We start from the raw sequence: 21,007 nt of genomic DNA, 5'->3' as shown, positions 1-21,007 counted from the left end.
ATAGCAAAAGAAATCTCTTTGCTGTCAGTGTGAAATTGCAAACAAGAAAAAAAAACACAAACAAAAAACCCAGCGTAAAAATAAACAAAACCAGAGTAAAGACTTGGTAAGATACTTTTAAAGCTTTCCTAGAGTGTTATTTGAAGCATGATCATTTTTTATGAGATTATACAAAAATTTATGTCTGTTTTTAAGAAAGAAAAAAAGGAAAATTCCCTATATTTATTGAGGTTGTAATTACTTTAAAAGGACTTTGTTAATTTATATTTCTACCTTTGTGGATTTTTTTTAAATACCTCTGCCCTGCCCTGTTTGTCAGTACTTTGCCAGTACTTCTTTTTTTTTTCTTTTTCCTTTAGGATTCTGGTACTCATTTGTGTGTAATTGATGACTCTAACGAGCACATGCTTACTGTGTGGGATTGGCAGAGGAAATCAAAAATAGCAGAGATAAAGGTAATTTTTGCACATGAACATTCTGAAATACAAGTGGTTTTATTCCCATAAATACAAGTTTGTGAAACATGCTTTTGATCTTACTTGGAAACTGCAACTGTGTAATTCTGATGGCTTGTTTAAGGGTTCCACAGAAATGTATTCTTGTTTATTGGAAGTGGTTTGAATATTGAAGGGTTTGGAATTGCGTTTTACTCATCCTTAAAAGCCAATGCAAATAAAGCAATTGTCCAATGGTTTCTTAATTTAAAAAAAAAAAATCCTGGGAACTTAAAGAAACTAAACTGACAATTCAGGCTGTAGTTGTTTAAAAAAATCAACTACTTCTAAACATTCCACATTTCAGTTTTGTCCAAATCAAATTCCGACTATTGATTCTCATTATGTGTCTCTTCTCATTTGAAGTCCTAAGTTATTTTGTGGATTACAGTCATGTCTGCTTTTCTGTTTCTTTTTGAAACTTTCCAAATATCAGAGCACTGAATATCACTGAAACAGAGATGTTTTCAGAGATGCTGCACTCACTGCTCACTTAAGGTTGATTTCACTGGGAATACCCAATCCTTTGTGTTTCCAGTATCAAGCAAGCAAATATTTCATGCATGTGGAACTGAGTATTTGTCTATTTTTAGAAGTCATGCTCCACAGGAATATATGTCTATATCATTACAAACTTGCCATTTCAGGTAACAAAGTCGTGTTGGTTTGACCTGTTTTCTATAGATTATGTTGACCAATACAAGCTTTTTTCTACAAGTTTAATTTAATTCTATAACAGTATTTTCATTTCCTTTTTGATATTTATGTGAAACTATTTGGCATATGCCTTGTATTTCCCGTTCACTGACGTTATGTTTTGACTGTTTTTTCACTCAGGGGAGTTCCTTGGTGTTTCAGAATTGGCTAAAAATTATTTGGCAGGGACAGCTTGCCCTTCAGAACTTACTCAAATCTAGGACTTGGTCTTACAGTATCTTAAGCACCTTCCACGGAAGATGGTGTGAGCAAAGTTGCATCCCTTGAGCTGGGATGCAAAACAAAAGCTGTTTCTTAGCTGAACTCCATTAAGGTTTTCAGTCTATAAATTCCAAATTATTTTTTTGACATAGCAGATTTGCTCCTGTGAAAACTCTGTGAGAAAGATAATTCAATAAATAGGACAATAAACAACAACAACAAAATATTCTTTTTGTAAGTAAGCCAAAAGTTGTGAAGTTGCTCTCAAAGATGTGGTTTAACCGCGCTCTTATGTATAGATCACAGAACAGCTGGGGTTGGAGGGCACTGCTGGAGATCATCTGTTCAAGCCCCAGGCCAAAGCAGGGCTCACCTAGAGCAGGTTGCACAGGATCCTGCCCAGGCAGGTGTTCAGTACCTCCAGAGAAGGAGAATCCACAGCCTCTCTGGGCAACCTGTTTTGAAATCCTGTAGAAATAAATGCATTTACTCTCTTGTTTTGTAGCCACTGCCTGCAGGGGATTGGAACTGTCTTCAAAGACAGTTTGGTTGAGTATATATTAGAAGTTAAGTAAATGACCAGTCAGTTTGTTATTTTTATAAAATCTCTTGGTAAAATATGAAATACTTTAAGATGTTGGTAATTCAGTAAAAGTACATGCAGCCAGTAAAAATACAACTCTATGTTTCAAAGTTTTGAGTTATGCAGACTTTTTCTTCTTTGTGACGAGGAAAGGAAAGCAAAGAATCCAAAAGAATTGTTACAGAATTTCAGAAAGAGAATGATGGATATAATCCTACAATATTATCATTGTCTTACTTGCCTCTGTCACAGCTTTTTTATCCAGAATAGCAAATAGTCTGTGTAAAAACTAAGCAGGGTTTTCAATCCAAAAAAATGTCTTTTATACATTATTCATTTTCCTTGGCAGAAGTCTTAGCTATTTGAGAGAGCAGAAGTTTTTTGTGATTTAAAAGGGAATGTAAAACCCAAACTTGTGTACCAAAATTTAATAAAGATCTGTTATGTATGTGAAAAATCAATATATATAAAATTATATGTGCAGTCATTTGGACAGCTGACTTAGCACAGAAAACTTTAAAAAACATTTCAAGCATACTATAAGCTATATAGTTTTACATATCTCTGTTCTGAAACTTGGGGGTTTACATGTGTTTCTAGTAGTTAATGTCCTATCTGAATAAATATTATTTCTGTTATTATTTCAGACTACAAATGAAGTTGTTCTTGCTGTGGAATTCCATCCCACTGATGCAAATACCATAATAACATGTGGCAAATCTCATATATTTTTCTGGACCTGGAGTGGCAATTCATTATCAAGGAAGCAAGGGATATTTGGGGTAATAATATGTTGATACCAGGACAGTTTTAAATCAATGGAAATCATATTTTCTGTACATTTGCTTCATTGTTACCGTGTACTGTCTGATCAGAGAGGTAAACACACAAAAAAGGCTAAATTCTGCTTGTGTGTATGCAGGGTGTAAGAGTGTGGGCACACTATTCTAATTATGTAACAAGTACAAGCAATTACCCCTTTCTCTTGCTTATTTTGTTTCAGAAATATGAGAAACCCAAATTTGTTCAGTGTTTGGCTTTCTTGGGAAATGGTGATGTGCTCACTGGAGACTCAGGTGGGATAATACTTATATGGGGCAAAACTACTGTAGAAGCTACTCCAGGAAAAGGAGCTAAAGGTAGGACATGTTCAGGGTTAATCACAGATTTTGCATAGTCTGTAGAAGACAAACATAAAGGTTGGCATTAGGGAAGGAATAGAGAAAGAGGCCTGACTCAGAGCATACACTTCCTCTCAGTAACGAGCGGTACCAAAGTCCTGCAAGTCCTGTGAATTTGCTGACTTAAGAGCAGTCTGGAATTTCTCTCTAATTAAAGAGACTGTGCATGAAATGAATGAAAACTACTTTATCTAAATGTTTTGCATTTTTAAAAAATGTGATTAATCAGCTCTCCTTTGATCTGGTGATTTGAGAAAGGCTGTAGGATCAGTTTAGGGATTCTGCAGGCTGCCTTTGCCTCTTAAGGCTTATGTTGCACCATGCTTAGTCTCAGAGGAATTCCATTAAGTGGTGGAGCTGACATTAATAGGACTAGTATGTGAAGTACAATTACAATGCTTAGTTGTAGCAGTTACATGAAGAACAGTTTTTGGTTTAGCAGACACTCACGTCTTGATATACTTTAAGAAAATAACTTTGAAATTGAACTAACTCTTTAGAGCAAAGCTTTTGTAAAAAAGAAAGGAAAATCATTTGTTACCCAACATATGCAGACCTGGCAGAGTTGAGTCCTCATAAATTCAATGATAATTCATTTTACTTGGCAGCTATTTCAAACACTCTGGTTTAAATTGGTATGCCAGGAAAACATTCATGTAGAAAGTACGTTTTTAACAGTAAGTCTGATTTTGTAGGTAAATCTTTTTTTCATCTTTCAAGTTAACTGCAATGGAAAAGTAATTCAACATAACATCTGATATTTAATTTTTAATTTCTTGTGCAAAAATAACCTTTTTTCAGTATAACCCTAAGCGTTATCAGATAGAATATTTATTTACATTGGCTTAACTAACATTGGGGTTTTTAGTTGGTTTATCACATTAGATTGGTCACAGGGCTTGATCTCATACTCTGTTTCACAGTGTGAAAGGACACTGATTTGAGCTGACTTGAGCCACAGGCAGAGTCAGCAAAGTTCAGCTCATAGCTGGGTGCTGCTCCACTTTTTCTGTGATTGCTGTTTGAAAATATGCAGCACCAGAATCTTTTGTTTAGTTTTTTTTTTTAAATTTTCCAACAGCAGTTCTTTTGATGTGAAGACCCAATGAGGATGCAAAAAGCTTCTTTTGCTACCCTTGTTGTTTAATTTTCTCATCTCTTTCATGCTTCCAAGTATTTTCCTTTGGGTAGACTGCTGTCTTGATAGATGCCAAATGCTAGTTGTACTATTTTTATGTGTGGCAGCACATATCCAGCTTTAGATATTAGGTTCATGCATCCTGGAAACTTTGCTATAAATAATTGGCCTTTTATTCCCAAAAGACTATAGACAACAAGTCTTCTAGTTTCTTTTAATAAAGTAGCTTTACTTATTTTCTAATAATGACTTGCTAAATATTTTTTGACTCTAAAAGACAGTTTCTCTTGCATCTGGAAAAACTGTGTTCTTTTGGAAAGCAGAGAAATGAAAGCATTCTACCAGTTGTTGGTTTTGGTTTTGCCTTCACATTTTGTAGGACAGTCAATCTAGAAAAGTTTTTCTTGAGAAAGGAGAGCCCTTTGTTTTATCTTTTTATCCTGTAAGAAAACACTACCACCTTGTGTTTGCAATACTAAGAGCCTGACAGTCCAAATGTAATTATTATTATACACTTCCTTTATTCTTCTGCCTAAAGGCAGAGCTTCTCATAAACCACAGGTAAAAAAAATGAGAAGTGTTCTTTCTTATTTTCTTTTTTGTGCTTATAGGAGTATATCAGATAAGCAAACAAATCAAAGCTCATGATGGCAGTGTGTTCACACTCTGTCAGATGAGGAATGGAATGCTGCTAACTGGAGGTGGGAAAGACCGAAAGATCATCCTGTGGGATCATGATTTGAATCCTGAAAGGGAAATTGAGGTAAGAAAGCAAGAGTGACAGGGAAAGTGCCTTGAAGAAGGTATTGGCTAGCAAGACAGAGCCTTCCCCACTCTTAGTAGGGGAAGTTAGGAAGAAAGAATACCTTCTGGTTGCTGTTTTTTAAGTGGATAACAATGTTTTAAATTTTAGCCTATAAATGAGCCTATATGAGACTTCAGTTTTCCTGTGTTTAAATTGAACAGAAATGTTAAGGGTTTTCTTTCTTCAAAACCCTTCCTTAGTTGTTTGGGGGTTTTTTAATTCATCCTGTTTGAGAGGACGTGTGAGGATATTCTTTAGTATTGCCTGTGTTTTTAAAAGTTTGCCTCACTGGAGAAAGACAATGTCACCAGCATTTGAGGGTTTTAGTAGAATGTTTGACATAAGGTAAACATGGGATAGAATGCATACTGGAATTCTGTAATAATTAATAAGCTGTGATGAGGAATGTCTTTTAAATTTAGCCTTAACCCAGTGTTCAGTGAATATGTCCGTTTTTTGTGATTTGGCAATATGGCAGTGCTAGGTCAGTGGGAATGAATTGAAAAAGGTCATGTATTTTGGATTTTAAAAACTTGGGTTTTCCCTTATCTTGAAATAATGTGTTCTACTTAAACAGTTCTTTAAACCCTGGTTTACTCCACTTACCCATTGTCTGTTTGTAGTAACATTTTTTTCTTAGCACTTATGTAAGTTTAATCTAGGATTTGTTACTGCCTTGAGTCTTATACTGACATCTAGAAAACATGGCAGTGAAGGTAACCACTGACTATGATATACAATTCTTAGGCTTAAGTAACATACTTTATTCTTACCAGTGTCTCTGTTTTCCTTTTGTTAATTATATTTTGTTAAAGCTAATTTTTACATTACCAGAATCCTGACAGATTGATTTTTCTATCTTCTGTTATCACTTAATATTAGTGTATTTTCTCAAATGAAATAATTTAGAAAACAAACAATTGCACACTGTAAAAAAAAGCAGTGCCTTAGAATTCAAGCCTGCAATAAACAGTCATTAAAATTCAGAATCATTGCTAACATAAGGCATATGAACATTTACTTTAGGCTCATCAGGAAACATTAAGAAAATCAGGAAGCATTTACGGTGTGCTACAAGATTTTTCTTGGTTTTCAAAACCTGTTTTGGAAAGTAAATAGTAACTGCATATTATCCCTTTCCTTATAAGATGAGTTGTAAGGCTGCGGACTGCATTTGTTTAGTGAATTTGACACTTAAAAGCTATTTAATTTAATAAGTAAATTTTTTTCTACTTATTTCTGGTTATTAAAATGATATAACTGTGATTGTCTCAGAATAAGATCTTGTATGTCTGTACTGAACAAATGTTCAGTACAGACATACAAGAAAAAAAAGAACTAGGGAGGTTTCAGGTCAAGCCCTGGTTGAGGTAATAATAATTGGATTGTTCCTTTTTACTGGGAGAACTCCAGTTCTGATACTGTCCCTGTGCTCTATTTGTGACCTGTCAGGATGCCTGATGTGGTTTGACAGATGTTTCTTTTCCCAGGTTCCTGACCAGTATGGAACAATCAGAGCAGTAGCAGAAGGAAAAGCTGATCAGTTTTTAGTGGGTACTTCGCGAAACTTTGTTTTGAGGGGAACATTTAATGATGGTTTCGTAGTAGAGGTACAGGTGAGCATAACTTGTTTTTTTCATGTATAACCCAAAAATGTAAAGATTTTCTGGTGTGTTATTTTAAGAATTTTAATTTTATTAACTGTTAAATCACATGTGGTTTCTTTCTAGGGACATACAGATGAACTTTGGGGACTGGCATCTCATCCTTTCAAAGACTTATTTTTAACATGTGCCCAAGATAGGCAAGTTTGTATGTGGAACTCTGTGGACCACACACTGGAATGGACCAGGCTGCTAGATGTATGTCTACCCCTTAATTTAAATATAAAGCTAGAAAATAGGAAAAAGCATTTAATCTCTGAAACACTCTTGTCCCACCTGATTGCAAGCAAAAATCCTGCAGTTATGCTTTTAAAAACAGCTATCTGAAGCTTTGATAAACTTGGCAAGGTTCATCATACATTATGTAACATGTAATCTGGTTACCATTGCTTGATGTCATTTTGACAAGCCAATTGAATAAGTCTTAGTCCTTTATTCTTGTTACAGTTTATTTTTTTCCCTGTTATTCAAACAGTCTGAAGAGGGTATCATACAGTTGTGAAGGTTTGGCTTTAGATGTCCTTTCCTTACTGTCATTCATTTTGTAGTTTGGCTAGTTCTCTGCTAATATCCAAGCAAAATCATTTTTTACAGAGAAATGTCTGCCTTTCTGTGTAACACCTTTCTCAAGGTGTTCTTGCAGTGCGTGTCACTGTTACTCTGAGAGCAGAGCTGTCTGAGGGTTAGCATGCTGCTAAGGGGTTGGTTTTTCCTGTGTCAGCTCAGCAGAGACTTTTAGGACAGCCTTGGTGCAAGGAGAGGTGTTGTGCCCTGGGGATGCAGCCGGGGCAGTGACGTGTCTGTGCCTCCCGTGCAGGAACCCGGGCACTGTGCGGATTTCCATCCCAGCGGAGCAGTGGTCGCCATAGGAACCCACTCGGGCAGGTAAACGCCTTCCAGCTGAGCTGTGATGACAGAAGGTGCAAAGGAGACACTTTACACAGTGCACCTTTTCATTGGAGTTCATTTGCTTTTTATTCTTTTTACTTGAGGTTATGGAGCCTAAGAAGCATGGCAAAAGGAGGCAGAGCATCTTATATGTCTTAGAGAGAGAGAGAGGCATTGTTTGGTTGTTGTTAGGCTGGTTTGGTCTTTTTAACATGAAATGTTAAATGAAAGTCCAAATCTTGATTTTTTTTTAAACTAATTTTTTGCAGAGATTTCTATGAGCACTCCTTATTGTCTGTTCCGAGTATTACATATTTTGATGTTATGTGCACGTTACATTTCTTTTTAAGACAGGTACAGTACAGATCTTTGTCCTTCCCAAATCAAACACACTTGCAACCTTTTAAACTGAGATGGATAGGCAAGTGAACAGACTTGTATTTTGATTTTTGTGTAAGACAGAGTTCAGCAAGGCACACTGCTGCACTGAAGTGATACTGAACTGTTCCTATTCTTCCTGAAGTCATCATGCCTTGCAAGCTGTCAGAGCTCAAACTGAGTCTTTTTGACTTGGGCTTCTTACAGTGGAAGAAAAAAGTTACATTATTTTATAGTCAGACTCTGGCTTGGCATCATCTCCCAGGAAGGGAGTACCAATGTACCAATTAAAAGAAAAAACTGGTTGTTCATAGCTTTAGAAAGGTGAGAGGAGCAGATATTAAATCTACTAGCATTTTTGTTCTGTGTTTCACTTATACTCATGGTTGATAACTTGATGATAAAATAATGCCTGGTGCATGTAAGAAAATTGTGAATATTTTTGTGTGTTTAATTTGCCAGCTAGAATTTTTTTTTACCTAACCTCATGCCTAAAGACCATTTGAAGTTTGGTTTTTAGAAACTGCTGAGCATGTGCAACACCCTTAAAGTTTCCTGAAAAATGAAATGCTAAATATTTTTAGAGAGTTTCCTCCAAGATGAAGATGCAGTCTGCACTAAATTCATTAGGTGTAATATCAGGCTACAAAACCAAGTTTACCTTCTAGTAAAAACCTTGCTGAGCTCTTGTGTATTTGATTACCACGTTGAACCTTTCCATCTTAAAATTATAAACATTAAGTTGAATGAATGTTTCTGTCTTCATTAAACACAGCAGAATATACAGGCCTAAGAGTACTTTAAATGGGTAAAAGCAAAACAATGTCAGGCTGTTTCTTCAGAGTTTTTAGATGTTTTTGAACTTCTCTTAAAGCACAGTCAAGGCACGTTGCATGGCCAAAGCATTCGGTCTGTTACTTGCTTTTGGTTGACTTTTTTTTTTTCACTCTCCTGGAGCATTTAGTGTTATGCTTTAAGTTTGGCACATTCAGTTTAAATTCTTATTTTTAATTTACTTGAGGCAATGAGTTTATACTGCGTTCAAGAAGTTTATGATGATGGCCTTGGAGTTTTTTGGGTTGTTTTTTTTTTTTTTGCCTTCAGTAAAAAGAGTTTTTAAGCAGTTATATTTTCACCATTATATTTTAGTGCATTCTGAAATTGTATAGTTCAATGATGGGTTAGAGATATACAAATGAAACTGAGTTGAAATGAGATCTGGTAAGTGTATAAGTGGATGAGAAATAAATGGAGTTGAGTCAAGATAAACAAAACAGTTTTAAAATTACTGCCTATGCAGCAGCATCATGCAGTGCTTTCTGTGCCAGAAAATCTGGTCCAAGGGAGTTATTTCCCAAGGAATGAGGGCTGTATCATATATCTCGATTAACAAAAGAAAAAATAATCTCAAACCCATAACAAATATTTTAATAATTTGATTAATAGCCTAAAAATCTTAAAGCAAATATTAAATGAGACTAATCTGTTTAGAACTCAGTAAACCCAAACCTTGAGTGTCTCTGTTCTAGTGCTGCTCAGCTTTCAGCACAGAGGTGAGTAAGACAGGGACAAGTAATGGAGCACTAAGAAAGCTGGGTTTGTTGGTTAAAGTTGAGATACCAAAAGAAAACTGACTTTTGTCCCTTTTTCTCTATTCTTGTCTGTTGTTTTACAGTGGTGTGTTTTTTATCAGGTCAAACATCATGCTTTTGCTGGGTTTTTCACATATCACTTTCCATGATAAATATTCCAGTATCATTTCCCCTTTTGGGCTGTCTGTACAGGGTCTACTGTAGGTTTTGCTTCCACTTCCATAAATACCTGCTGTGGACCTGCTCATCAGTTGTTTGGCAGTACTAATTCTTTCTGTGGATCCTGCTGCTTGCTGAAAAAGCACAGCTGGAAAACTAAAAAAGTTTTTTTTGAGGCACTTTTCAGATCCTTTTGCCATGCTTCCAGTGGTACTGTTTGCAGGGAATTAGATCTTTCTGTGACTAATCATGTAGAATATCTTGAGTACTAAGCATATGAATAATCAAAGGTGCTGTGGAAAAAAAAGACTAACAAGATTCTAAGAAAAATGCTAATATTGGTAAGAAAACTGAAGGCCGAAGGGCAAGGTTAGTGTAAGGCAGAGCCACAAGGAAATAAATCAGGCAATAGAGGCCAATCAGGTGAACATTACCTGTTTTCCACTGGTTCTGTCTGTCTTGCAAACAGGTTTTTTCGCAGTCCATGCCATGTGGGTTGGGGGTTTTCTATGTGTATTTTATTTGATTTCTTTCATGTGGCTCTCTAACCACAAGCTGGCTTAAGCCATTGGGACCAGGCTGCTTTCTAGATGCCTAGCTGTTGGACCCTGGATGAGCATGAGCTGGAATCTCATCCCCACCCATGGAAAGCAATGTGTGATATTGTTCCTGGGGTTCATTTTACACCTTTGCTGGGGAATAAATGGTCCCAGGTTTAGCAATGTTCCACTGAGTTCACTTTGAGACAGAGGCTGGAATTCCCTTGTTCATTTCCACATTGTTCCACACATTTTATCATTAGGGATAGAAGCCTACCTGTGGCATATGTTCATGGTTCATATGTGCCTATGTGGCATATGTTCATGGCTGCGAGAGCAGAAGTTTGGAGCAAAGAAGTTAAATTCTGAGTACAGCTCCAATGTATTAAGCCATATTGACACCTTCTGTTTTCATGATCTGTGGGTATGAATACATATTTTTTTAAATGGTCATTGTCTCTGTCTTGCTAATGTTCAGTGTATTTAGGAGTTGGGTGGGCATCAGAGCCATTGCAAAATGCTCAGTTTCTGCACATATTGCACATCTTGCTGTCAGTGGCCATTTTGGTCTGTGTGCCAGTGAGTTTTTGTAAGCATCTCACATGTGCCTCATAAATAATAAACTGCAAGTTAAAAGTTATTGTTAAAGAATAAAAAATGGAATTAATTACCTTAGCTATAAATCATCCAAACAAGAAATATAAAATAAAGTGGTAGTTTATGAACCATCAATTCTAGTGAATGGTTGGTTATTCCTTCTTTCTTCAATAAAATTATTCATAGAAATGAAAAGGATTGAGAGAAAAATACCAAGCTAGAATAGAATTTGTGTTTGCAATGAGTACAGAAATGTTTTCCACTTACATCTGCTATTTCTTTTTTTTTTAACTTTGTTTTATAAAAATAGAAAGATCAGTTTTTATCTCAAAACTTATCTCCAAAATAGGGAAGTAGAATGAAATTCAGCTTAAGGCTTAATAATGATGCAGTCTTATTTTCTGTTTGGTAGCATGTTTGTTGTCCAGTAGATGTTTTGGTGATTATTACAGTGTTCAGGAAAGGGGAAAAAAATTAAATGGTATTTAGAATCTTTCATATATTGTTCACTGAAACTTGTCTTGCTTTGTGAACCAGAAAAGTGTTCCATTAAAAACAGATGTGCTCTATGCTGCCCTAGAGGGGCTACCATAAGATGATGAAGGCAGGCAGCAGTTATGGCTCTTTTACTTGTTCTTTTGTGTAGTGGAAGTGATGCTTACTGGAATTCTCCTCTCTCTAGGTGGTTTGTTTTGGATGCAGAAACGAGGGATCTGGTTTCAATACACACTGATGGCAACGAACAGCTTTCAGTGATGCGCTACTCAGTAGGTAGGCAGACTTGGACAGTCAGAATAATTCTGATAAACCAGATGGATGTTCTGTTGAATGGTGTTAAAACTAGTCCCCAGACATTAGAAAAGGCACAGCTTTGAAAAAATTGTTTCAAATGCTTAATGTGTAACTGGGGATCTGCTTACAGATTTGTTTGTGTGTACTAATTCCTGGAATTTTGTAAGTGCAAACATCACTATCACCTTATTACTCTTTTCTTCATGTTCAACTGTGCTGTCATAATAAATGCTAGCTTTGGTCCTCCAAAAAGAGTTCACAAATAGTTGACAGGTTAACAGAAAAGTCTGTAAAATATTTCTTAATATTTCAGTGATATTTTAATATCCTTTTTAGTTAGTTTTCAAGTTCATTAATGCAAGCCTGTAAAACTAAGCTCGTGTCTGTCTGGAAGTCAGAGCTGTTTGTGAAGTGTTTATTTACTCTGGGGTTTCATGGAGTCCAAACCAGTGTTGAGTCTCCTCTTCAGACATGATATGACAAATAGTCAGAGGCTGACTCCTCTCTGTTAAAACAGGATGGAAGAACACGCTTGTAAATCTTTTTTTTTTGTTTGCTTTCGGCTCACATGCAATGTCAGTGAGCAAAATGTTCCTCTGATGCTGCCACATGTGCCAAGCACAGTAATTTATTTTAAATCACTGATATTCATTGACACTTAGTGGTGTTTGATTGTGATTTGTGGCAGCTCTTGTCCACATATATTTTTTTGAAGGGAGACAAGACAGAATAATGCCCATAATTTTTGAAAATTCCACGTCTTTGTATGTTTAGTGTTGATTTATTTGCAGTCCTCACCTCCAAAGTTTAGCTATCCGTAGACTAAATACTCTTCTGCATTTTTGTGGTGCATAAAACTCAAGTCTGCCTGCTGTCAACAGCTTTCACAAATCTGGTGCAGTCTGAGGGTTTATATCCTGTCCATTGAACACTTATTCTAAAAAAAGCAGAAGTGAATGAACTTGTCCAAAAAACATAGCCACAAAGTAAACAGATACAGCTGAAAAGAAACATAGTGTAAACTGTTATAAATCCTTCAGTACAATTCATATGGAGTAGTTTAACTGAGACTATTGTCTTAGCAATAAACCTGAAATAATTAAAATTCACAAAACAAACATTCTATTTATTTATATCAAATATTCTGTGTTGCAGATGGCACCTTACTTGCAGTTGGATCCCACGACAACTTTATTTACCTCTATGTAGTAACAGAAAATGGAAGAAAGTATAGCAGATATGGAAAATGCACTGTAAGTTTTGGAGCATGAATAATCAATTACATGATTATTACATCTTGTACATGCATTTTGATGTTATACATACATTTAGATGTTAAGCAGTGAAACTCTCTCCAGATTCGTGTTTTTCTCTTTTGGTTATATGTTTTATAGTGTTTTTTCAGCATTTGGTTGATTTTAAACTTCAGTCTCTCATGGCTACTGCATCTCTTAGTGTGCAGTGATCACTTTTGCAGCAGATATGACTTATTTATCAGATTATTGCTTTCTTTCTCTGAAATGGGAAATTAGCAGTAAGATAGAGAAATGCCTTGTACCTATACACTGAAACTTGTTCAAGGAAAATATTACATTTGTTTGGAGATTTTTTCCTGCTATTGGTGAAGTACTTCTTGAACCAACATAATATTAGGGTAGTGTAATTCCATTAGAATGTGTAGTCTCGGGGGCTGAAAATATACACTGTTTTCAGTTGTAACTGTTATTACAAAATTTGAACTTGAGGGTAAATAGATATAAATGTAGCATGGATAGTGGAGCCTGTTCTTATTGTTACTGTGGATGAGGTTGTCCCAGTGCTGAAAAACAGACTATTTTTCTGTTAGTGTTTAGTTATATAATATTCTGGCCTTAACTTCAGCTATCTTTCAAGGTTAGTGAAAATATTTACATTAAGAACAAGTGAAACTTAATGAGATTTGCAAATTATGTCATAAGAATAGTTTCACCTTTGAAATGTGACACACACATGTGTGTGCACTGGGGTCAGAGCAGCCTGTGTGCAGCTGTGGTGGGGGTACAGGGCTGCCAGGGCAGGCAGCAGCACTGGGTTTGCCCCATCCCTGCAGAGCCCACAGGGAGCTCAGAGCAGGGCCCCAGTGGAGCTGGTGGAGATGGCAGTGGATGTCTGCACCTTAGTACAGCATCTCACCTCAACACTTATTTTTTAACCATAGAGTATAAAATCACTCAGAGATGGCTAATCCTAACATACATAATATTTAGTTTTCTACATATTTCAAGGCCTTTGTGAGCTCTTTGAAGATATTTAAGATCATTTATTTCTATGCATTATGTATGTGGAGACAGCATATTGCAATTTAATCCAACATCTGGATGTCCCTCTATCCAGCTGCCTAGGCAGGAAAGAGGTTTGTAAAAATTGGTGTGGGAGAATTGAGCATTGTTACACCCAGGCAGAAGTGTCAAAGCTTCAAAGCAGACTTCTGTTCTGCTTTTCCATTCAGTGTGAGTGACTGCATGTAGAATACCAAATCAGCAGCACGGTTTGTGTCGGGGCTGAGCTCCCTGCCCCTCCCAGCCGGTGCAGAAGGCAGCGATGTGGAGCTGTCGGCCAGAGCTCGCTGTGAGGCTGCAGATCCAATTTCACTTGCCCTGTGCCTCCCCTGTGCTCCCTGCCAGGCCCATACCAGCTTGATGCTAAGCAGGGAGACACCCAGGCATGCTCAGGACCCGGAGCACTCTCCTGGCACTGCATCCTTCTGGCATTCTGTCATTCGGTAGCCTCACGGGTGACCTCCAAATAGTATGACTCAGTCCTCCTGGTAGTTAACTTCTGGTTGTTTCTTCCAGCTTGAATACATTATTTGAATTCTTTCAGAAGGATTTTATCTACTGAACCAGAATTAGCTGGTTCATAAGGGCTGTATGCCTGCTGTTAGGTTTAAATCCCCTCTCAGTCACAGCCAGGCGTTCTGCTGCTGCTAGAGAGGCAAGTCTCTAGACCTGTGGGTCTGTTTCCACAGCAAGGGATAGTGTTGGCTGTGATCAGAACCTCAGATGAGCCAAAGCAACCATTTTGACTAGTGCAGCTGTTTTTTGAGGGCTCCAGCTATGCAGTCAGCAGTGTGAAGGTGTGGGCTGGGGCTGAGCTTCCAGCGTGTCAGCAATTCCCGGGTAGCTGCTGCTGTCTCCGTTTGCCTTACATCAGAGACACCTTAGCAAAACAGGAGTCAGTGCTGGGCATTTACTCAGAGGGCTGTGGGGTGAAAGCCACACAGACAGCCACTCTGAAGTATTTGGTACACTGAAGTGATTAGTGTGCCTGTCCTAGAGGCTGTGGGCATTTTGAACCTTGAAGTCTGAAACAGATAAACACTGCCAATGGAGGAAGGAGTTTCCATTTAGTCAGATAGTTTTCGTAGCTGGTAGTAATATGAATCATTCATTGTATATAAAGGTACAGAGAAGGAGAGAGTAAAATGTTGCCTTATTGGTGGCCAGCTACAAAAGAAAGATTTTAATAGAAAACGGGATCCTCCTATTGCAAATATGATAACAATGTTGTGCTCCAGTTCGTCATTTGGTGATCACTTGCCTGAAGGGATTTTGCAGCCTGGAGCCCCCTGGCCAATTGCTTTGTTCCCTCCCCCCCACCAACCCCAGGAATTTTAACAGCTGCCAAATGTCTGTCAGGATTTTGTAAATGACTGACCGATTCTTTTCCATGTTGGAGTTCGATTGCAAATTGGAAGACTTGGAAAAGAAGGGAGGGAGAAAAAAATCGTAGCCAATTGTGCCCTTTTTTTTTAGTACCAGGTTTGCATGTCAGTATCATATGTCTCACCCATGACTGCAAAGCAGTTATGTCAATACACAGTTCCTCTGCTTGAGGCAGAGACTCCTGCATAAGTAAACAAATCATAAAGGCCAACTTTTCTCCTAAATGTTTTTGCAGTCTCTCACAAAGGACCTGGGAACAGGGAGATGGGACATGGGTGTATTTCTACATGTTATTCTGGAAGCAATCAGGATCTCTTAGAGTTCTCTGTGGAAGAAGCTGGTGTGGTGGGTGGTACAGCAGCCAGTGCAGAGCTTTGGGATGGCCCTGGTGTGGCTGCTGCAGGATGTGCCAAGAGACCCTCTGGGGGCTTTGGGACATCTTGTTCATAATGCCCACTGAGGGAGGGACATGGATTGACATCTGTCAGTCAAGAATGTGGCAGTTTGTTTCCTGGCAGAATGACTTTGAAAGGGAGAAAATAGATGGTCTTACAAGGGGAAAAGGAGCACTAAGAACAAATAGAAGGGTGGAAGAGTGACATTGATGTCACTTTTATTAATTTCCTGCCCATGATTCCTACCTTAGATAAATTTGTGGCTTCTCTGGAACCTTTCATAGCTTTATTATTACTGTTATTATTACTCTTAGTTTCCTCAAAAGAAGTTTGTGCACAGAAAAAATACTCTGTCCTGCAGCATCTTCCTCAAAGATCTTCCTGGTCTTCTTCCTCAAAACCAAAGCCAGGTCCTTAACCCTCAGTGTGCTCTTAATGGTGATTACTAAGCAACTAGACCAAAGGGTTTTGATTGTTAATAAAGGTGACCCAGTGCACCTTTCAAAGCTGGTGCTAACATGGTGCAGTGCACAAAGCACAGCAGACCCTTTCAACAAGCTTAGAAGTGTATTCTTGTTACACCAGTCCATGATCCTGCGCTTCTGCATGGTGGTTGTTAACCAAGGTATCCTAAGTTTTTAGGATGAGCAAGGGTTATTTGCATGAGTGTGCATGTAATGGAGATTATTGTAAATGGATAGAGAAATAAAGAAATCCTATCTGTCACTTTTTTGTTAGGATCTAAAACTGATCCTGTGCAAGTTACTTGCTTTTCCCAATCAGTAGCAATGTGTATGTTCCTAATTCCAGTATAAACTGGGGCTCATCCATATTTCAGCATCATGCCTTCTAGGAGTAAATCATTCTGGAGTCCAAGAGGGCCAGGCTTTACAAGGGACAGCTGGAGAGGCACGATGCCCAGCCTGTGTTTGTTTAGCTGTTGGGGAGTGTGGCAATGGGACTAAGGAGCCTCTAAAGGCACACAAGTGAACTGCAGCCGACCTGGGGCACGTGGGAAGGTTTTTGTTTTTTGGGGTTTTTTTTGTTGGTTTTTTTTTTTAATTGGCTGTTAGCTCTCCCATCTGTGGGTGCAACTTCTGCTTCACTTTCAATTAAAATCAGTTGTTTCACACTGGTGTTACTGCATTCTTCTTCAGGGACATTCCAGCTATATTACACACCTTGACTGGTCCCCAGACAACAAGTATATAATGTCCAACTCAGGAGACTATGAAATACTATACTGTAAGTATGAAATTAAATACACTGGAAACAGAAATATGTATTAGCTGTCAGATTATTTAGAAAAGTGTGTTTGATCAGGACTGTACAAAATGCTTACTGACAAAGGGACTGATTTGAACTTGTGTAACCTGATATCTTGATGTTATTCAGAGCTGTGTGTTACCTAATGGCAATGCCAAATATAGCTTACTTCTTTACAAGGTCATAAATCAGTTTAACAGTGTAGAATTTACAGAACAAGTGGCTCTACGACTTGATGTTGGCCAAAAGTTCTGTAGATTGAAAATAATATATACAGTTGTCTAATTAGTGTCAACAATACCAGTTATTTTGGGGGAATAAAATCAGTGGGCCGGTGCCACAGTTCTCTCCTGGGGTTTCTTGTTTGAAACATTATCTTGGCTGCTGGTGGTGAAAACTAAGAAAAGCAGTAATGCTACTTTAATGAGTTAGTGGTGATAATGTTTTTGTGTTTGTCTTTTTTTAATATGTGAAAACATGAATGTAACACATAGTGGTTATGCCAGAAGTTCAATTTCAGTAGTGCATATAATTTTTGTTTTAAATTGGGGTTTTTTATTCCTGTCTTCCTATGGCTTTAACTGGGTCCAAGAGGATTGTTGGTTTTTTCCCTTTACAGGCAAGAATTACCAACAGTTTAAATGTTTGTCACTTTAACATGTTTTTTCTGCCTATCACAAGTTAAGTTTCAAATCTAGATAGTGCAGTCTGTCAAAAGGAAGTGTTGGTGCTTACAATTTCATGTGTAGGGAAGAAAAGAACTGTGACCCATTATTACTGGCTTGGTGTATTGCAAGACAGTCTTTCCTTTTCTAGTTAAAAGTTGTCATGCAGTCTGAGGCTTCTCTGGCAGTAGTTGCTCTCTGTTTTAAAAACACAGCTTCCTGAATGATTTACTGAATTCTAGCACATCAGTGGAGCTAGTAGGAAGAAGAAATTATTCTATTACAGACTACATTAAAGCATTTTGTAGAGTTAGTAGCAGGGTACTCAAGTTGCAGGGAAGTGGTTTTGAGGTTATGCTATCAGAAGAGGGAAATGAGAAGTAAATGTGACTCATAAAAACCAAGCTTCAAGTATCTGGAATTTTATAAAGGTGCTGGTCTGTCTTTGCCTCTACAATTTAATTCCAGATTGGATTTAAAGTGCATTTATTTACTGCATTAGCATCTCTTCAAAGAGCACCTATGGAAATAAAATTTTGCATTGCATAACTCATCATTCACTTTTTTTTTTACAGGGGACATTCCAAGTGGCTGTAAGCTAATCAGGAATCGTTCTGACTGTAAGGATATAGATTGGACAACATACACTTGTGTGCTAGGCTTCCAAGTGTTTGGTAAGCACTCTTTAACTTGCTTCTAAGCTACTAACACTGTGTTTTTGTTTGCTTCCATTTCTCATTGAAAGTACACTGTTAATGATTATTAAGGGATGGTGCTGAGATCACACCCCAAAGTGACTGACCACAGTAGTTGTCTGTGCTAAAGTGCACCAAGTGTCCTATAGACAATGTACAATTATTTCTATTTAGTTCTTGAAGTAGGGGCTTTGACTCTCCCACTATAATTTCAGGCCACCAATTAAGGAGGCATTGAATCAACAGGCTTATATTTTAAAGTGCTCATATGGCACATGTGCATTCTCCTTTGTTTACCTTGTTTTGGGACAGGAACAAGAGTGTTACAAGTGTAGGTTATAGTTCATAAATGAAAATTATGACAGCACTTTGATACCTGTAGCCAAAGGTGAGTAATAATACTCTGTTTGTAAAGAATAAAAATGCTTTAAAGCATGAACAGATTTCTACCTACTAGTTTATTTTTAAAATGTACAAAACCAATTTTAAAAATCTGACAGATCTGCTTTTAATAGTACCATTTTAGACTGTGGCAAAACAGTTCAAGTTGCTTTTTCTGTAGGCAGCTCTGTTGGCCATAAATGAGGAGCCCCTCTGTGAGGGGTATAAAAGTAAGGTTCAGCGTCCCAGTGAAGTTCTGGGACCAGGGTTGGGAACATCTCTCTTCCACCACTGAGATCAGGCACCTCCTTCTGTTCTGGTTGAAATAACAAAAGCAAATAAATCAGCAAATTCTTTAGAGGTGAGGATTAGATCTACATATCTTCTCTTCATAGCTGCTAGGAAGTCAACTTTGAATACCAGTTTACATGCAGGATAGAAGAAAATCAGTGAAGTGTGAGTCCTTTCTGTAGCTTCTGACACATCTCATGTGTATTTAAGGGCTGTCATGTGCTTGACAAGCAGGTAGCCTCAAAGGATTGAGGTTGGTGTGAGGGCTAACACTGACACACTTGTGTGGCATATTGGTTGGGTGGGGGGCATTTGGTGCTTAATAACCAGGCATGAATTCCTTTTTGGATACCAAAGATCTGAGACAAAATAGGAAAAATAAAGGGGTCAGAGAAGGAAGCTAATTGATTTCTGATTTCTTTGGAGCTTGGTATTTAATAGAAATAAAAAGGAGCATGCTCTTTCTGGAGCTAAATATTGTTGCTTATTGCTAGTTGGATGAAAATATTGGCTTCCATTTGGCTGAGAACTGTGAACCAGACTGTGTATTTGCAGGTGTTTTTTATTCAGTCTGTCTCAGTGAAGTAGAAGCTTCTCCTGATGCTCTGATCATGTAAGCCTGGGCTAACAGGGAATTGGACCACAGCAGTCATTTCCTCGCTCACTTTGCTACTGTGACTGCAATGATAGTGCAGCACAAAAACCTTTTTTAAAACAGTATCAGAAGATTCAGGAGAGGCCAGAAAGTGAAAAGCAAAACTCTGATGCTAATATTTCACCAGGAACAAGGAGAACACTTTGTAAGGACTACATTTTCCATGTAGAATAGGCTTGGAGCTGAAACATTTTACATTTTTTGCAGAGTACTTAAATCTACCAGAAACATGGAGGTAGCAGACTGTGTTACTACTGAATTTTACCACTACATTTGGTAGTAGAGCAGACAGAATTAGGGCAGCAGCTCTCTGAATCCCAGGGCTTTCCCAGAAGTGTCCTTTACTCCTGACCTAAGGAGGTGGGATGTGGGAGTGCAGAGAGAGTTTGATTTCACATCTGGACCACTGGCTTTGTCTTTTTGACAGCTGTTAGATAGAAGCTGTTATTAGTGACCGGGGCCAAGCTGGGCAGGAGCAGCTCCCATAACCACTGTTTTGAGAAACCATTTTACTTACTGGTTTTGGAAGTGGATAAGTCTCCTGATCCTGTCTGCATTTTCTTTTGGATTAATACAAACTTCATCCACTCTGAATTAAGTTTATTTAGTTTCAACTACTCTCAAAATCTTCATTGTGCCAGAGAACCTGGGCATGATATAGATAAAGCAGATAATGTGATGGTGTTCCAGAGCACAACAGAATATATTTAAACTTCCTAGCCAAGACTCATCATGCTCTAATTTTATACTGTCTGCTAGTCTGACACCCTTTGCAGAATCTTAAAGTTATGGTTTGACCTCAAACAAAGGCAAGTATTTTCCCATTAAATCAGACAGTGCAGCTAAGCCAACGTATCAGATATTTGCTAATCTGGCTTTGACCCAAGGGTCAGCTGGCTCAGGGATCCAAGCAAGCCAGGGGCTGCTCACTGATGCTTAGGAGAGAGGGTTAAGTTTGTGGGATTTGGGCTTTGGGAGTGTGTTTTACAGTTCAGCTCTGTAGGTAGTGTGCCATAGGGTCAGGCATCACAGTGCTGTCAGCAGGAGGAGGAGGAGGATGGAAATGTGTGGTGTGGATGAGAACAGCATCACTTCCTTTGGCAGTGCTGTTACTGTTGGCTCAGCAGTGTCATCACTCTGCACCCCGAACTCTTGAAGTCACTCTGGGCTTTGCTGCACATTTCCCACAGTTTTGCCTGAACAGATTCTTTTGAGAGGCTTACTGCT

At 38.0% G+C, this 21,007-nt stretch overlaps 1 protein-coding gene across 5 annotated transcripts in view; it reads left to right on the top strand.

Annotated features, from left to right (window-relative positions):
- EML4 (EMAP like 4) overlaps window positions 1-21,007 on the top strand; it is a 147,509-nt gene that overhangs the window by 121,271 nt on the left and 5,231 nt on the right. For all 5 annotated transcript variants that reach the window (XM_077175850.1, XM_054630029.2, XM_077175849.1 and 2 more), the window contains 11 exons: window positions 360-455; window positions 2,643-2,777; window positions 2,999-3,134; window positions 4,926-5,077; window positions 6,610-6,735; window positions 6,850-6,981; window positions 7,601-7,668; window positions 11,619-11,707; window positions 12,884-12,981; window positions 16,985-17,072; window positions 18,334-18,432. In XM_077175850.1, coding sequence (XP_077031965.1) covers window positions 360-455; window positions 2,643-2,777; window positions 2,999-3,134; window positions 4,926-5,077; window positions 6,610-6,735; window positions 6,850-6,981; window positions 7,601-7,668; window positions 11,619-11,707; window positions 12,884-12,981; window positions 16,985-17,072; window positions 18,334-18,432 — 1,219 coding nt within the window. The remainder of the gene's footprint in view (window positions 1-359; window positions 456-2,642; window positions 2,778-2,998; window positions 3,135-4,925; window positions 5,078-6,609; window positions 6,736-6,849; window positions 6,982-7,600; window positions 7,669-11,618; window positions 11,708-12,883; window positions 12,982-16,984; window positions 17,073-18,333; window positions 18,433-21,007) is intronic.

This window comes from Agelaius phoeniceus, chromosome 3 (genome assembly GCF_051311805.1).
Source record: "Agelaius phoeniceus isolate bAgePho1 chromosome 3, bAgePho1.hap1, whole genome shotgun sequence".
Lineage (NCBI taxonomy): Eukaryota > Metazoa > Chordata > Aves > Passeriformes > Icteridae > Agelaius > Agelaius phoeniceus.
The sequence above is the reverse complement of the archived record's forward strand: the minus strand, read 5'-3'. Positions and strand labels throughout refer to the sequence as shown.